We start from the raw sequence: 19,872 nt of genomic DNA, 5'->3' as shown, positions 1-19,872 counted from the left end.
AACTTAAAAGACGCTTCACTGATAAGTGGAAACTACGCGGGCAAAGATCATTGAAAACAAAATATAACAATAATAATATATGTGCGCCGATAAGCTTGATGGACCGAACGATGTATGTTTGTGTGTTAATTGATTCGGATAAATAATAATATAACCGATAATGTTCCAAATCGCGTTGAGGGGCGGGTGGATGGGCGGGGATAAATTATTTTTTTATTGTGATTTAGACGATTAGTATAATATTATGTGGAGCAAACGAGGAGCATACCTATTAAATTTATATTATTGTAATCACCGTTTTAGTTGGTCGTCAGTTGTGCGTGCGGTAGGTTCAATATAATATTATAATAATATATTGGGCATCGGTTTCCAGGGGCCTGCGAACGGTTTTAAACATTTTAAACCGATTTTCGGGCGCTATCGCGCGACTTTTTTGCATTCTGTTTGTGGCCCTGGAGCAAACAACGAAGACGAAACGACAGCAATATATTTAAAAAAAATATACCTACCATGGACTTGATCGAAGTATCAACAGACCACAACGGCACTGCATTGGAAATGCAATACGACTTGGAAGATGAGCCAGAGAATAGGGAGTGCGTCGACGATTGTCTAGCCTACGGCATTAATGAAAAGCCACCATCGTATCTAACACCGCTGTTGGCCGTACAGGTAGAAATATGCTAAAATTATAAAAATTTATAATTTATTTAGATATATATGTTTCGTACAATCTCGTGACTCTGCTATTCCAGACGTTAAGTAAAAGTACCTAGTAACGATGCCAATATTTTAGACTCTAGTTTTTCAATGATGATCATATTGTTTTTTATTATCTGAGGTCAATTTTTTTTTTTTAGGGTAGAAACATTAATCTTAATATCACTAATCACTATAGCTAACATTCAAATTCACATCACTGTATTAATTTACTTTAATTATCGAAAAATGTACCTATTTTTAATTTAAATTTACATTTAAATATATTTTTAAAATAACTTTAATCGAATAAAATGTTAAAATTTATTAAACTATTATATAATTACACACATTTTGTCTAGTCAAGAATAATGTTTGTACAGTTTTTTTTAAAGAATCTAATATTTGACACTCCAATACTCTGTATATAAATATAAATACCTATACATACTTTATGCTTTATTAGTTATTCTCATAGTAAAATACAGTTACATATATACTGTGTGAAAATATGAATTAAACAAGGACACACAAAAAATATGTATTTTTCATTATTATTGTTGTAAACGTTTTGCAGAATGTAGTAACCACTTTAGGTTGTTTGATTTTCGTGTATAATATTTTGGCCCCGAAACTGTGCATTTTGCCAGAAGACCCAGCACGCGCACACTTGCTGGCCACAGGTGTTATGATGGCCGGCATCGGAACCGTGATGCAAACAATTTTGGGTGTCAGGTGAGCATATATATATATATTATTATTATTAATTATTTTCATCGATCATATAGATCTAGCCGATCTAGGCCTACTAATTTAGTTGTAATATTCAATGGTTTATCTTTTAGATATTTAGTGGAGTGATGAATGTATTGATTTTACTGTAATATGTGTTTTTTCATTAAAATTTTAAAATGGAAGTTCTTAGAATTGATTTATTTATACCTATAAGATTTTAAAATAAAAATATTAAATACAATATTCTTAGTAAGTTTTCTTAGCTTAAAAAAAAAAAAAAAAAAAAAAAAATGTTTACCGGAAAGTCAAATGAATATTGTACGAATGATTCAAATTCAAAATTTCCAAAGTTGGATGTTTACACCTATAAATTAATGATTTCCCTTCGAACGATTTTCTTATATTGCTGTAATTCTTATTTTGTTATAAAATTAACTATTGTTATTTGTTATTTTATTTAAGTATTGTTAACAAAAAAATAATGTTGGTCAAAAAACTTGAAAATTTAATACAAGGTTCCTTATAAGTTTGATTTAAGAATTTCGTAAATTTTAAAATTGTTTTATTAGAATGTATAAAATGTTCAATTTTTATACTTGAAGATTGAAAGTTTAAAAAAAAATTCTCATAAGTAGTTCACATTGTAATCAAAAACTCTAAATAGCATATAAACTGAGTTTTTTTAATAGATCTTTCAAGTTCAAATTTGGACGAAATCTGATATTTAAACTAAGAATAAAATTGTTTTAAAATATTTTTATAGGTATTGATGTATTGTATACACACAGTGATATTTTCAGTACAATTGTTTTGGAAAAAAAAATATTCAACCTATAAAGTGCCTATAGTGGCTAACATTAAATTAAATTACTTTAATATAGCAACGAGTCCATAAAATATATTTGGTAATACATAGCTAGGCTGACGGAACGCCTTCGCTTGGAATGGTTTTTCATTTAGGCAGTGTTCGGAACGTTCACTAAAACAAAAATATTCGTTCACGTTCACGTTCAGTCCTTAAGAAAGGAACTCGTTCACGTTCACGTTTATGTTTTTTTAAACGAACTCGTTCACGTTCACGTTCTTTGAAAAAATGAACGCTTTCGTAAGGTCATTCATCTAATTTTTTGTTTATAAATAGTTTACCAGCAGTTTGTATAAAAACCCATAAACATATAGGTCTCAACCAAAAAAAAAAAAAAAACAATTTAGACTTTAGAGCATATACATTTTCTAAAGTATCTAAATTATATATATATATATATTGTATTTATTAAATAGTAAATAATTTGAGCGTCTTCAAAATCGTTCAAATTAATTAAAAATATAAAAGTCGTTCACATTCACATTCTATTAAAAAAAAAAAACGAGCGACGTTCGCGTATCGTTCACTAACTATGAACGTGAACGTGTGACCATGTTCATGAGCGACGTTCTTTCCAAACACTGAATTTAGGTACAATGATTTTATATTGCATCAAATTCAAATTTATCATTAATACACACAGGTTTCTCTAGATACCTACTGTACAGCAGTGTAATACGCACTTGTCCTACTTTTTCCATAAAAATTAAGAGTTTTTGTACTGTATAACGCTATTCGAAATATCACCTTTAACAAAATAAGATTTTTGTAGTTTTTCAGTTCATTGAAATATTTTTAATGGCCATTTTTTTTTTTTGTAATTCAACTATAATTATTATTTTGACTGGATATAATTTAAAAGGTTTTACAATTATTTACACTAGTAAAAAAGCAATACGCCCTATATTTAGTTATTTAATCATGACCTTTAATACAATGAACTAGCTAACTAAAATTATAAAAAATATACGGTTATTGTACTTCTATCAGAAAATTCAGGACTCAGAACCAACTCCCTTCTCAATCGTTCTCAAGTATTCGCAATATTGTCTACAAACAATTTTTTTAATTAGTAAATAAGGTGTCTATGTTTAATAATGTTCTTCACCCAAAATACAAATTGTGTAACACCAGCACTTTAGCACCCTCTATAACAGTTACAATCTAAGTGATAAGATAAGTTAGATTAATTATAAAATGTCATGTGTCTAGCGAGTTGCGATAAATAAAAAAACCATTCCATATGGCATATATTATATGTATATAATATATATTTATTAATATTTTTTATAAGTATTATATTATGTTTCACGTACTTACTTAATTAATGGTTGTATAGCACATTATTCTTATGATGGCACTCTTTAATAATAAATATAATATTAAATAGGCTTCCGATCGTCCAGACCAGTGGATTTGTGTACCTTTCTTGCACGCTATCCATATTGGATCTTCCGAAATGGCAGTGTAGTAGCAACATCGACCTATTCACGATGGGTCCCGAGGCCCGTACGCAGGTGTGGAATCTTCGTGTTCAGAACATCCAAGGCACTATGATTAGCATCGGTATCATTCAAATGTTTTTGGGGTACTCTGGTAAGAATATAACTGAAAAATTCTATAAATCAATATTATAATAAATTATTATCTTATTAATGGGTGAGGAGAGGATGAAATGCTCGATATCGCCCCCTAACAAGGCGATTCTTTTAAAAATAAACACTGGTTTTCCCAAAAATATTGTTCTGTGATGACCTTAAAATATTTAAAAAATTTACACTAAAATAAATATTTAGCTTAATAAGAATCTTCCTGTATGCCTAATATATACACTATAGATAGGTACATGGCCTGTCACGATTTCTGGTTTCTATGAGTTATAATTAAAGGATTAAACGGGAAAATGAGATCGAACACTGGAATACTGTAAAGTATTAGGTATACATATTTTATGGTTTAACTGTTTAAGTACATTTATTACCCATGTATAAGTAAAGCCCTTCTAAAAACCAATATAGATTTATAATTAAGGAGAGATGCAAAACCCTTCAATTTTAAAATATTACCACAAGCAAAATAACAAATTGCCCACTATATACCTAATCACAGTCATTATACACAAATTTTATCTAAAAACAGTTCAGCAAGAATCAAAAAAATAGCAGTTCTAAGCTATTATTCTTACCCTCTTGGGTCTCAACTAAAACCATAAATCAAAAGCTTATCAACTAATGAAACCCTTGGTAGGTCATCTTGTAAGATCCTTGAAGTATAGATGATGTAAAGACTACTTGCTAAACTAACATCTATATTAGCTTATATATAAAAAGAAAACAGATTTAATGTCATATGTGGGTTGGTTTCTTTCAAAATCTGCTCATACTCTTATTTTACCTCAATCATATACAGATTGTAAAAAATAATTATAATTATAATTAAAAGAGGTTACCATGTTAAACCTGGTTGTATACCCACAAGTATGTCCTCCTCGATTATCTTTTAGTACTTACCTCTAACTACATAATAGATCCAACTTTTAAAATTTAATTTTAATTACCTAGTTTACTTTTAGATTTTTAGTTTAGAGAACATCCATATAAGTATATTATTATGTTTTACTTTATTAACACGAATGTCTATTAAAATGAAAAGATAACCCTGAACAAAATTGTCAGTTATTTTGAAAAACTAATGCGTATTCCCAATAAGTTGGTATATTTGTGTATTATAATTAATAATTTTTTAGTATTGAATAAGTCTCATTGAATAAACACGATTATTGCTTGTAAAAATAATATTGGGTAGATAAACCAAACATTTGACCAGCATCTTTTAACATTTTTATCAATTTGATAAATTTAATTATAGTTTTTCTCCAAACAATAATTATTCATCTATTAAAAATAAATATAATTTAGGTACAAGTTTTTTTTTTTTTTATTGCCCTTTGACCATTTCCGTCACATTTAATTACATAAATAATTGCTTGGTGTGATATTAGTCATCAGTTATTGTTTCTACTTATATACTGCAGTCAGGGCCGGATTTAGGGGGGGGGGGGCACGGGGCCCAGGCCCCGGGGCCCCCACAAGATTCTATTAATAAGAGGCCCCCACAAAATGATTACCTTTTTTTTTTTTCTAGTAATTTGCAAAACAATATACTATTTTTTTTTAAGTTTGAAAATTGGTGCTATTAGTGTGTGATAAAACGAATCACTAGATTGTGAGGTAATTTTTTCCATTTCTACTTAATTATAAATAGTAAATTATATTATTATATTCTAGTAGTCAATTAACAAAAGATTTAGTGACAAATGTTGTTGATATATCTAGCAACGAATCAGAATTTGATGATAATCTAGATGGCCAATCACAAAATGAAAGTGTAGATAATAACACAGAGTCGGTGCCAGAACTGGGGTTTGAAAATAATATTGGTCCATTAACGAAGAATGTAGTGACAAATGTGGTCGACACATCAAAAAATGACACAGAATTTGTTGAAAATCTAGAAGAACAATTTCCAAAAAATGAAAGTGTAGATAATAACACAGAGTCGGTGCCAGAACTGGGGTTTGAAAATGATATTGGTCTGTGGCCTAATAAATGTACGAAGGAAATTATATCCTTTTGGATAAAAAAAGGTTTTAATGACTTACAGAACTGTGATGAAGAATTATTTGAAAAATTGTCCGTAAATCAAGATCGATGTGAACGTCCAGATCATGGTACTAGAAAATGTTCAATTAATCTTTTTAAAAGGATTTCGAAAAATAAAGAAATTGTTAATCGTTTTTGGCTTTGCTTTTCTCCGAGCACCGGGAAAATTTATTGTTACGTTTGTAAACTTTTAGAAACTAATCAAGGAAATCTATCTAATAACGGGTATTGTGATTGGAAGCATGCATCTGAACGACTACGTCAACATGAAGCATCTAAAGAGCACTTACAAGCGGTTATAATACTATCACAACGAGGAAAAGAAATAGGTTGTATTGACAAAAGTTTAAAACAGCAGATGAACGAAGAAAGTGGTTATTGGAATAAAATTCTTATGCGCGTAGTTAGTACTATAAAATTTATTTGTGAGCGTGGATTGGCGTTAAGAGGTCAAAATGAAATTATTGGATCATCAAAAAACGGAAATTATCTTGGCATTCTAGAGTTGATAGCAGAATACGATCCATTTCTTTCAGCACACATAAAGAAACATGCAAATAAAGGAAGTGGCCATACAAATTATCTTTCGTCAACAATCTGTGAAGAACTGGTTAGTTTAATGGCCAAAAGCGTACTCAATGAAATAATTACTAGACTAAAAATATCAAAATATTATTCAGTCTCTGTTGACTCCACTCCAGATGAAGGGCACATAGATCAACTTACGGTAATATTTCGTTATATGGAAAACCTTATTCCTGTAGAAAGATTTCTGACGTTTTTACCTAACAGTGGACATACGGGTAAAGCTATAGCTGAAACACTTATTCACTTTCTAAAAGATTATGATATCGATATAAAAGTTATTTAAAGTTTTAAAGCATGTAGATCAACTAAAAAATCTTATATTTCAATCTTGTATGGGCCCTGGGGCCCCCACAACATTAAATCCGGCCCTGACTGCAGTGCATATTAAATTATATTATATGATTGTATTCATATTTCATATTTTATAGTTAATACCATCAAACGTCTTGACTTTTATACTTATTGAAATTATATGATAATGCCAAGCCAATCACCAATTACTAGTGTCATAACTCATGAATAAATTATTATTGTAAGTAGGTTTAAAAAAAAATTGTTTTTGGTCTACAAAAAATCTTCGATATCCTATTCCAAGTTGTAAGTGTGGCTGATGATGGTCTACTATATAATTTATACTGTATTTTCAAATTATTATAAATATAGGTAGGTAGGTATAGTAATCCAAAAACGGAAAGCAATATTATTTTATCGCCCAATAATATAATAAATATGTACTTATAATTATCATTATCCATAACACTATTGTCCTATAGATTTTTTTATTCGCTGGTTTAGAAAATCGTCTATTCACCTACGCCTTATAGGTATGCCATATATATTGTATATTAGTAGAACTGATCGTTATATCATCATTATCGATGACAGAAAGTACCTATACACGCATGTTACACGTTGTTATACAAACAACATTTTAATTAGACAAGCTTAAATACGGCGGCTACAACGATGAATCAATATATTATATTGTATTTCATATTGAACCTATTTCCGGTCATTCAGAGACCTCACTTAACATTCTAACCTTTGTCGCCAAACAAAATACTACTAATAATAATAGACATATGCAAGATTGGTGATGGGTGGGCGGTTAAAGGTTAAAGAAATTTCTTAATATTAGTAGCATGAGAAAAAAAAAACATTTAATCAAAATAACATTGCTATATTTTTTTTTTATCCAACACTAAATATTTAAAAACAACTATTTGTTACAATATTGAATATTCAACTTAAATGACTTGGCCGCGTTATTTTAAAATAACGCTTTACCTGTTTATTATTAAATTTATTAATTATTGTGTTTGTCTTTGTAATTTATAATAATGTGTGAATAGCAAAAAGCAACTGGTCTTACTCTCCATTACATATATTTTTTTAAATTAAAATAAAGCATATTTGTTCATTGGTGAATGGGATGTGTATAAATAATAGTAATAATACCATATTAATTAATACCTGCAATAACGTAATACAATTCACGTAATTATATGTCCACTGAATACAGATTTCGAGAGCGGATCTATTGCCTATGTCCTATATTGGTATCTTATTTTTACCGGTTAGAACCACAGCAGACCCATGTTATAGTACTTATTTTTTTATAGTGGCAAGTATTCTGACTTATGAGTGTATATATATTTATAATATATTGTGTACTTATATTGTTTGTAATATATTATAGATCACATCAATTACAATTAATAATATTAAGATGGGCGATCGTTATTTTTATTTTTGTCGTTATTATCTTGCAGGTATTGTCGGAAAATCGCTGAAATACATAACGCCGCTGACCGTAGTGCCAACCATGTGCCTCATAGGATTGTCAGTCATCGAAAAAGGAGTATTTCTCATGTCAGGAAATTGGACTACGGCTATCATGTAAATCATAAATTATATTTTATCATAGATATTTTCCTAAACTTAAAAGTTGATATCTACTTACTATGCTATAAGATACCGGTCATCGACATATTGTGTATAATATTTTGAGTTATATATTTTATAACTTAAAAACGTTGTTTTACACAAAATCAAAATGTTGTTTGTTTGTTCAAATTGTAAAGTCTTTTTAATGATGCAAAGATTACATGTGTGTATTACTTGAAATACCACGACAGCGTGACGTTAAACATCAATTAAAAAGCGTTTGGGTAGGATTTTGATAGTATAATATATTACAACCAATTATTTAATGATAAAATTCTCAGTAAAAATATTTTATTGCTTAAAATAAACTTATCAATCGTTTCCATTGAACATTTTTATTATTCCATAAGAATAGTTATAATAAGTTATAACTTTATTCCTGGCTTAAAAAATATTCGCGTTGATACTGTTTTGACAGCACTATTTTTATATTTAATACATTTGCCTAAAAATTGAAAACTAATGCTTCAAATTTTAATTGAAATAATTATAGCTGTATTAAGGTTATTAGAAAACATGGTACAAGTCGATATTTTTGGTATCATGCATTTGTTAAAAAATCACTTCTTAATCTCACTCTCCAGTGCCGTGGAAAATATTTCCGGATATCTATTTTCTAATTACAAAGGAAAAAATGTACCGGTACCCTAGAATTATTACCTCCAATACATAAAAGAAAAAAATCACTGTAGGATATTTACATTTGGGGGTCAGACCAGAGACAATTTAGATAACCTAAATCAAAAATTTTTAAATCTGATTCACAGCCATTAGATTTGTTTGTACCTAAGTAGAAAACCCTATTGCTATCACAGGAATTATATTACAATAATCGCATTACAATCCTTATCGGTACACGCTCATGATGTTTTGAATGTCGAGTTATTTATAAAACTGTTTAATTATGTATTTAAAAAAAATATCAGATAAAACGAACGCATAAACGAAATACAAATAGTAGAGATGGTAATTATTTCTTAAAATTTTAATATAATTTTAATATTAAAATCTGTGAATAGTTTTCAACTTCAACCTTATTGATCTTGTTTTTTTTTTAAATTTTAATTGTGCGTGATCGAAATTTAATTATTAATTTAAGTACTAATAAGTCAATATTAACATTCTTAAATGTAAACAAAAAATTTTTATCACAAAAATATACTTTCATATAATTATGTATTTATAGCTGTGTCCAATGTTAAATTACTTTGTAAAATAATGCTGTTTTATTAGTGGTGATAAAATATAATCAATAATATTATATATTACAACATATTAAACAAACAGTATTTTATTAATTATTGGTGTAACGTAACGAATAATAAGACACTTATTTTATTTTCAAGACTTTAACCGATGATCTCAAATAACTATAATTGTATTAATTCACATATTTTGATTATTGTGTTTATAGGACTCTATTTTTACTGACATTATTCTCTCAATATTTGCGAAAAGTCGCTATTTCCTTGCCAGTCTATTCGTCTAAAGGTGGAATGTTCAGAGTGCGGTTGAAGATTTTCGCACTGTTTTCGGTAAGACCTGGATGATCTCTTACAGTCAATGCATTTTGTTGTTTATTTATTAATAAAAATGTTTAACCAGATATTACTAAGCGTGGGCATTATGTGGATCGTGTGTAATTACATGACTTCAAAGAATAATCTATTACCAACGGATCCGGCGAACACAGACTCGAAGGCTGGAATATTGCGCAACGCACAGATATTCCGAATACCTTATCCTTGTAATAAATATTATTGAGAATTCGTTTCAACATTTAAGAGTTCCGTTTAGATCTACAAAACGTGTTTTGGTTTTATTATGTCAGCTAGGGGTATTAAAAAAAAAAACTTTTTCTCCTTAATGTGGCACATAAAGTGCATAACAGAAATGTATATTATCCATAGGCGCAATTTCAACTTTTGACTTGGGGGGAGGGGCTGAATATATTAAAAGACAAGCAGACATTTATAATATAGCGTTTTAAAATTGTAGGTCTTAGATTTTGTTTTTTTTTTTTTTTTGGGAGGGGGGTTGAGTTTAAACACTCAAGCCCTCCCCAGATAGCGCCTATCATATAATTTATATGCCACACTATCCACCTTCGTGATAAATCACCTGCAAATTTAGTTCAATAAACCATTACACTTTTATCCCGCCAATGGATAAGAAAAAGAAAATATTTTGAGCTCTATTCGTGCTCACAATTTGTTGACGCGAGTTATACTCGTATCATAGATACTAAGATCCTCTTACGTTATTATATCAATAATAATTAGTAATTACTATATCTGTTTTTAAAGTTCAATGGGGTTGGCCGACTGTTAACTTGACGTCGATATTGGCTATGTTACCCGCACTTTTCGTTAACATTGTAGAGTCAGTCGCCAATTATTACACGTGCGCAAGATTTTCCAGTGAGTATTATGTTATTATAATATTTATTATCGATATAAACGAAAATTTTTAGCTTATACTCCTCGCGTATCCAACTATATAAGATTAATAATAACTGTTATTTTTTTAATTAAACATATCACTCCCTATACATCATATTTATCTGCTATAAACTTCAAAGCAATTATGTGCGTAATAATAAACGGTAGTTGAATTGAATAAATTGCTGTTATCTGTTAATCATAATTATTTAAGCCACATTCAATCACTTAGCTTAATGCATTTTACAGAAAGTATAATGAAATATTGTACCATAGTTTATTGTTGTTTTTTCCAATTTAATAAATAATATGTTGCGATATACTTGTGTATGTGTTTTAGATGTATTCATACATCACTGTATACAATCAGTGGCATGATTAAGGAGAGTGAGACATGAGAGGGATAGAACCCCAAAACTTATTTTACGGCCAACATTTTATATTTGATGGAGTAGGTTACTGTATGAGACTTACAGATTTTGCTGAAAACATAAAACCCCCCTAAACCAAATTTATAATTATTCCACTGGCAACCACTGCATATAATTTCATATAAATTACCCCTTTCCCGCTCCTTCCGTAACAGAAGTCCTTGCACATGTTCAATATTATATTATATATATATATATACGCTTAATATTTAATATGCGTCGATGGCTTTTTTTTGCAGATTTGACTAAGCCTCCACCGAATGCAGTGAATAGGGGTATCGGCATCCAAGGTATAAGTACGATTTTTGCCGGTTTCCTTGGAACTGGTTCTGGCGTTAGCTCATCCAGTGAAAATGTGGGAAATATCGGCATCACTCGAGTAAGTATGTATACTAGTAATAAAATTGATATTTAATTACACAACATTATTGAAAACTCATGCATTGTTAGTTACCCATCAATTATATTATAATTTAAACTTAAAATATACTAAGGCCAATGGACATTTATGCAAATAGTGTTGGTCTTGACTCGTCTGGCAGATATTAATTCTCCCTTAAACTACAAATTCAGATACCTAACTATATACATTGGCTATACCGAGTCAGTCGACTGCAGACGTATTATTCAAAGAATACAAATCATGGGTTTTAAAATGATTTAACATAGTTATTTGGTAAAATATGAACAAGTGTAGTGTAATATTACCAGGTGTTAAAGTGGGGGGGGGGACGCAGGAGGACTCAGTCCCCTTACCTCTGACGGCGGTTAAAAAGCTTCCCCTTTAACAAATTAGGATTTTATACATTAGACATTATACATAAAATTATTTATGGAACGCTTAAAACTTTTTGGAAACATTAGTCCCCTCTGGAATTTTTTCCCACTTTAACCTCTGAATATTACTAAATAATTACTAAATATATTCTAAACAATTATTATAAATACTCATAAGTCATAATCTAAAAATGTATTGTTCAATTGTATTATTATTACTTATGGGCTGGTGTGGGGATGAAACGAAGGTCCTCGTGATAGTTTTCTATTAAACATATTATTGGCTCACATTATTGGTCATGCAGATTTAATTCGTCTTTATGTGACAGTTTCTACCAGAAAAAGATTTAGGTTCATAGTATACATCATACGCGCGTATGTATGTATGTTTTTATTATATATTATTATTATATGTGTCTAGATATAACATTTAAACGTATAATCTCAAATCACATGAAACTATACATCAATATCATCCGACAAGCATGTTATGCTTTTGATATTATAATATAGGTACAACCGTAACATTATCCATGTCAACGGTTATAGCAATATATTATTTTATTCCAGAATAACATAATACTTATTGGTTTTTTAGATTCTGAGCGGAGCGAGGATTATATATATTTGATAACATTTTCAAAATATTTTGATTAATTTTGTGCTGTATTCTGATATTTTAATTTTTCAACTTTTTTAGTTTTTTTTTTTTCTATTAATGTAAATAAAAATTTATTTGTTGGGTAGAAAAGCTTGAAAATTTAATACAAGGCTCTTAACACATTGTTACACTAGCAGTTTAAAAATATTATATATAATATATATGTTCACAATTTTTTTTTATAAGCATTCAAAGTTTGAATTTTGACAACTTACGTAAAAATCACGAAAATTCGCAAATTATTTTAAGCTAGAAATTCATAAAAAATTTTCTTTTTAAATCTAAGATTTGAAAATTTTTAATAATCTATAATATATCCTAGACAGATAAGCCATCTTCGCTCAAAATCGTTTTTCGTATACAATGATAAATATCATTGGATTCAAATTTAGTTTCATCCATTACAGTAACCTATTTGAACCTATACTGCAGTACAGCAGAGCGACATCCACGACTTACCCGCTTTTTATTTTTATTTGGAGTATATAGTTTGGGGATCTCGTTTCAATATAGCTACTTGCAAGATGAACAATATAATGATTATTTCAATACTGAATTTTTTTCACTTGTTCGATTTTAAGATATATGCTCGTTTAAATTATAGCATTTACAATAGTAATTAAATTTAGTATCGCAATTATGAAACAAATAAGTTTTTTTCTCTTAAAAACGTGGTTAAAAAAGTCCATAGATTTTATTTAACTCATTTACCATTGCCCAGTGTAGTCACCTTATAAACACATATGTTTTTCTCAAATATTTTTATAATAGTTGTATAAGCAATATTATCATATACTACAAACAACAGCATTTATTTAGTCGAAAAATGAATTGACCAAATTTTTAATATTATGTGATAATATATCTATTTATGCTTCACACTCGTCCTTTGTTCACGATAATAATTTTGTATATAGGTCAACGTTTATCAAATGCAATTTTGCAAAAATAATAGGTAGATAATAGGTAGTAAACTATAGCCTATAGGTATTTTGTTTCACCTACTCGAACGGCGATCAATTTTTGTAGCATTAAAAACATTATATTATTTGTCGATACACCATATACATGCACAAATATATCGTTCGTAGAATTTAAAATACCTACGTATGAATGTATAATATAGATGAAAAACAAAAGTAGTAACCATTCACAACAAATAATTAAGATCATTTTATTTATCTGAATTATTATTACTGTGCCATATTTACGTGTTGTTTTTAAGGGAGTTACAATAACCCCATATTTAGGGAAATATTGAAATGAGTGTTTAAAATCAATAAATAATGTTCTGTATGAGAATTCGCTCCAACTGTATTCTTTATAAGCTTGTTCCATACCTTTATTTTTTTTAAATTGAGACATAGGAGATAGGACACACAGGAGTCAGGATTATTATTATTTATTATTATTATTATTGCTTGGCATTTATAATTTTAACATAAAAGGTACGAGGTTTCCATTGGTTTCAACTCGTAAGTCATTATGAAAATATATATAGTATAATACCCGTTGGTTTATATCGCGATGTTTCAGGTGTGCAGTAGAAACGTGATTGGACTTTCAGCCTGCATTATGATCGTTGTGTCCACATTTACCAAACTAATCGCACTACTGGTGACTTTGCCGGATCCAGTACTCGGCGCAATGACATCCGTTCTACTCGTATTGATCGGAGCCGTAGGCAAGTATATTTAAATATATGTTATAAGTTATAAACTATGTTATATTACATTTACGTGCAAGTGGTCTAATGGTTACTGTATCATGCGATACCAAAAATGTAGGGCTGCACATTTTCAAACGAAGATTCGACAGTACTTTATGTACTTTTAACGATTAGTATTTTGAATTGATGTGGAATGTGGATGGAGTACTGCGCTTTAAATGGCATACTTTTTTGTGTATCTCTTGTACATGGATACGTTTACATGAACATGACAAAACCAAATCACTTATAGAGCATAGAGATGTATCGTGAATTAACGAAATTTGAACGAATATAATATCCTAATAATTTCCTTAGCATTGTATTTTCAATCAATAATCTTCATGTAGCAACTAGTAGGCGGCGATAATTTCCAAACGATAATTTCGATAATTATTGATGTTCGTTCTTTTCTTTTCTTTTTTCTTTACACTAGGTTTTATGCACCTGACCTGCAAGTATACATTTATTAACTCACACGTTAGAAATAATAAACTAAACCTTGATGTATCTTATTACGTGGACTATGTAATAAGTATATGAACATAAATTTCCTATTATAACAGCGTTGGCGGGCGCTCGCTAAATTATATTAATAAGTTATTCTATATTCTATAAGTTTTCTGCGTTTAAAAATTATAATATATTTTATTTAAATGTTTATTATAATAAACACATTTTTTACTAAAAATAGAACCCCAATAATGGACTAATGAGTCATAAGCATAACTGTTTAACAATATATACATTATACTTAAATAGTTACAATATGTAGGTACTTACTGTAAACTCAACAGTTAAAACTTCTTAAGAATAATTAGTTATATAATTTAAATATTTGTTATCGAATTTGTTTAAAATTTGAATTTCCCCAACAAAATAATCAACATGACTTAGAAAAATTGGAAATCGTTTTGGTTCAGAAAGAAATATATTTATAGTTCTGTAACTAAAACCATAATGTCTTATTGTTTTCGAACAATCAATGTTTATTTTATTATTGATAATTAATTGTCTTATTTATTTTTATTGTTTGTACAGCGCTGTCTAATCTACAGTTCATAAATCTCAACTCGTTAAGGAATATGTATATTCTCGGATTGTCAATATTTTTTGGATTGGTATAATAAATATTACTTATGAATTTATGATTATAATAAAATATGTTTAACTGTAATGGTCATCCGTTCAAATAGTTGGCCAGACCCATAAACTATTAACTATTATAATAATCTCAATTTTGAAAATGTTTTACTTGCAGGCAATTCCAAAGTATATATCAGCGGTGCATGTTAATACCATCATTAACACCAAATACGAAACCATCAACGATGTTCTCATTGCGTATCTATCCTCTGGAATATTTATCAGCGGATTTATTGGCTTTATTTTAGATAACACTATTCCAGGTACCTATTGTACATCTATACTATGGTGTATATTTTATATACATAGGAACTACCCACTGTCGGAATTGTAGCGGAAAGGGGGGGGGGGGTGCTAAAGTCTCTTCAACTACCTTGTTAACTTTTCATAGTCAACATTAAATTTACTTGAAGGAGTTATAATTTTTTCCTTATTTACTATTGCTAAATTATTTATATAAGTATTTGGTATTTTTAAAATGTGTATGTTCATATATTATCATAAAAATTAAATTCAAATGTAAATTAAATTAAATTAATGATTTATCGACTATCATATTATATTATGCTCACAGCTAACGAATTTGATTTATATTATTTTTTTTTGTGTGTCTGTGTATAGCATAACTAGTCAAATTATGCTTCGATTTCAAACTTTGGGGGTGGTTTCCGATGTAAAAGTGAATATCCTCGATGCATTATATAGGTCAAAAGTAAACATTTTCCAACTACAGTTTTCAAAAAAATCGAGAAAAACCAAAAAAAAAAATGACAGAAAAACAGGAATTTTTACGCAAAACCAGTATTCGACCAAATCGATTTTTTTATATGGTTGTAATTCAAAAACTAATCACTGTAAATACATGAAATTTTCATCAAATGTTTATGTTAGTGATATCTATATACAGTTTAATTTTGACTTTTTTTGAGTTATTTATAGAACACTGAAATTTACAATTTTCTTAAGAATTTTTTTTTGAAGTGCCGGTAAAAAAACGTTGGACGACCAAAAAAACTTGAAAATTTAATACAAGATTCCTTATGAGTTGTTCTTAATGTAGCTAAAAAAAATTAAAAATCGTAGGTCACAATTTTTTTTTATAAGCGTTTATAGTTAAAATTTTTACGAAATCAGTCGAATACGCGAAAATTTGCAAGTAATTTTGAAGTTGAAAAATCATAAAATTGTTTGTGTTTATAACTAAAGATTAAAAATAAAACACTAAGTTTTCCATCAAGTAGCTTTAGAGAAAACTCGAAGCATCATTATAGGAAAAATTTTAAGTGCGTTTGAATTTTAAATTTTTACGAAATATTGTTACGATAACGATTTATTCTGAAACGATTTTAAATATTTGTTAATATTCAAAAAGTATAAGTCGTACATACTTGAAAATTGTATCAATTATTTAGATTGACATTTTCTTTACATGATTTAATTTTCAAAATATTTTGACTTTTTTTGAGATATTTATAGACGACTGAAATTTTCAATTTGTCTGAAATTTTTTTTTTGAAGTGTCGATAAAAATTTTTTGGCCCCATCAAAATACTTGAAAATCTAATACAGAGTTTGTTATAAATTAGTCTTATAGAGATTTAAAAATTATAAGAATACATAGGCACAATTTTTTTTTATAAGCTTTTATAGTTCAAATTTTTAAGAAATCTGTCGAAAACGCGAAAATTTACATGTAATTTTGAAGTTGAAAAATCATAAAATTTTTTGTGTTTATAACTAAAGATTAAAAATACAACACTAAGTTTTCCATAAGTTTTCCTTCAAGTAGCTATAGAGAAAACTCGAAGCATCATTATAGGAAAAATTTTAAGTGCGTTTGAATTTTAAATTTTTACGAAATAGCGTAACGATAACGATTTATCCTCAAACGATTTTAAACATTTGTTATTATTCAAAAAGTATAAGTCGTACATACTTGAAAATTTTACCAGTTATTTAGATTGGCATTTTCCTCCAATGATTTAATTTTCAAAATAATTTGACTTTTTTTGAGATATTTATAGACAATTGAAATTTTCAATTTTTCTGAAAATTTTTTTTTGAAGTGTCGATAAAATATTTTTGGCCATATCAAAATACTTGAAAATTTAATACAAAGTTTCTCATAAGTTATTCTTATAGTGATTAAAAAATTATAAGAATACATAGGCACAACTTTTTTTTATTAGCATTTGAAGTTCAAATATTGACAAAAATTCGTCAAAACCATGAATATTTGCAAATTATTTTGTAGTTCAAAACTCATAATGTTGTTTGTATTTATATCTAAGGTTATAAAATTTAACACTATGTTTTCCATAAGTTTTGCTTCAAATAGCTATAGAGAAAATTTGAAGCATCATTATAGGAAAAATGTTTTGAGTGTTTGAGTTTTAAATTTTTATGAAATCGTGTAATGATAACGATTTATCCTCAAATCCGGTATATGTATATCTATGATAATATAAGGTATTATGAATTATGATAACTACATGCAATGTTTTTGGAAAAATTGATGAACCATGCCTTATGCAAAATGTGTCCTAATTGAAAAATAATATATTTGTTTCAAAATAGAATATATATGACAATAATATTTAAATATAATATATCCTAGACTGACAATTAATCATCTCCGTTCAGAATCGTTTTTCGTACCTGTACATGATACCTATCATTGCATTCAAATCTAACCTACCCTAGTCAGAGGTCCACCTCACCACCTAATATACAGCAGAGCGATACCCACTTTCCCGCTTTTTTTTATTATTTACTATACATATAGTTTATGTGCTTTACTAAAAATATTATGTTCATATCATATTCTATATAATGATACAATGATATTGTACAAACGAAAGTTATACAGGTTAGGAAGAGCTTACATATATTTTTCAAGAAATACTGAAGGACATTTGAGAAAGTTTACCGATATCTTTCACTCTTCAGATAGTACTGAAGTGAACCCACGAGAGAGTTTACAAGTGATTAAAATTGAAAGAGTTTATAATCACCCGAAAATTGATGGGGAACGTGATGACTACTTGAAGATCTATGTATAGGACCCTAAACATTTTTCAAACCCATATCACAAACACAAAGTTCATGAAACATTGCCAATCACTACGTTATAAATGATTAGTTATTAGTAATTACATAATATGGTAAACCCTTTTTTCCCTCTTTGAAACCGGGAACAGGTGGGAACTGCTTAGCACAATACTACATATGTTAAACCGTCCCTGCAACGTTGTACATATTATCGACCTGTAAAACTATACCCTTTAAAAACTTGGTAATGCAGTGTTTAAGATGTCTTGGATACACTGTTGATTGTCATATATAATGCGATTTGGTAATAGCAAGGGTTTTTAAACTATTTATAATTATTTAAAGAACTAGATACTTCTTTGATATGTTACACATTATTTTACACATGTCTAAAAATGTATCGTTGTTAAATTTAATTCTTTTATATATATATATGTACCATTTAGTTGATGACGATGACGCAATGAGCAGTAATGGGTACCACAATCCCGGCAATGAGCTCAATATTTCCAACAAAACCATAGACGAACAAGTATACAAGATTTCAGATTGTCTCTACGATAAAATAAATTATTTTTTAACATTTTTTTTGTAGTATAATAATATTAAGTTATATCTTTGTTTACGATAAAGCCATATATACATATATATGTTCGTATATATGTAGTATATACTATGTGTATTCGATTGATTGATCACAATATTTTTATTTTAACTATTTCATAATTACATTATTACCATATTTTGTTTGTGTATTCATTTTATTTTATTTTTTTTATCGTGTTTATATATTAATCATCTGTAATAGTATTGTTAAGTTCGATGACTGTGCGCGCTTGATTCATTTCATGCCATGACAAAACTAACTATTTCCTGTGTCTATTTAAATATAATATATATTTACATATGTTTTGTTGGTGATTGGATTTTTATATGTTATACATAGTGTAAAACTTTTTTATTTATTAATTTTATTGAGTCAATACACCGAGTATTTTTACAATGTCATACATTTACAAATTTTGATTATATGTTTACATAGTATTTATAATTTTTACTAATTTTTGGATAATTATATGTCCAGATCCGTGTCTGAATCTTAGGTGTCTTCTTTGGGTGAGAGTAGTATATTTATATTATCCTGTGATGGTAGCCGTGGTT

The 19,872-nt window shown here is 28.5% G+C and overlaps 1 protein-coding gene across 2 annotated transcripts; it reads left to right on the top strand.

The window, feature by feature from the left end:
- The first annotated feature begins 285 nt into the window (after positions 1-285).
- On the top strand, positions 286-19,618 carry LOC107164067 (solute carrier family 23 member 2-like). Of its 2 annotated transcripts, none has more exons than XM_015511749.2 (12): positions 286-672; positions 1,277-1,434; positions 3,690-3,895; positions 8,322-8,448; positions 9,911-10,031; positions 10,102-10,243; positions 10,803-10,916; positions 11,608-11,747; positions 14,343-14,490; positions 15,556-15,635; positions 15,776-15,923; positions 19,158-19,618. In XM_015511749.2, exons 1-12 carry the CDS (start codon positions 511-513, stop codon positions 19,304-19,306), a joined length of 1,695 nt encoding a protein of 564 aa, XP_015367235.1. In that variant the 5' UTR covers positions 286-510; the 3' UTR covers positions 19,307-19,618. The 2 variants fall into 2 exon arrangements, with proteins under 2 accessions (XP_015367235.1, XP_089084716.1); XM_089228590.1 differs by having other exon boundaries at positions 534-672; positions 1,296-1,434.
- The last annotated feature ends 254 nt before the right edge of the window (positions 19,619-19,872 follow it).

Source organism: Diuraphis noxia, unplaced genomic scaffold, assembly GCF_037042655.1.
Source record: "Diuraphis noxia isolate RWA-SAM2 unplaced genomic scaffold, SU_Dnox_SAM2 contig0005, whole genome shotgun sequence".
Lineage (NCBI taxonomy): Eukaryota > Metazoa > Arthropoda > Insecta > Hemiptera > Aphididae > Diuraphis > Diuraphis noxia.
The sequence above is the reverse complement of the archived record's forward strand: the minus strand, read 5'-3'. Positions and strand labels throughout refer to the sequence as shown.

Coding starts and splice junctions, on each gene's coding strand:
- LOC107164067 (XM_015511749.2), top strand. CDS start 511: ATGGACTTGATCGAAGTATCAACAGACCACAACGGCACTGCATTGGAA. Junction 1,435..3,689: donor CAAACAATTTTGGGTGTCAG/GTGAGCATATAT, acceptor AATATTAAATAG/GCTTCCGATCGTCCAGACCA. Junction 8,449..9,910: donor AATTGGACTACGGCTATCAT/GTAAATCATAAA, acceptor TTGTGTTTATAG/GACTCTATTTTTACTGACAT.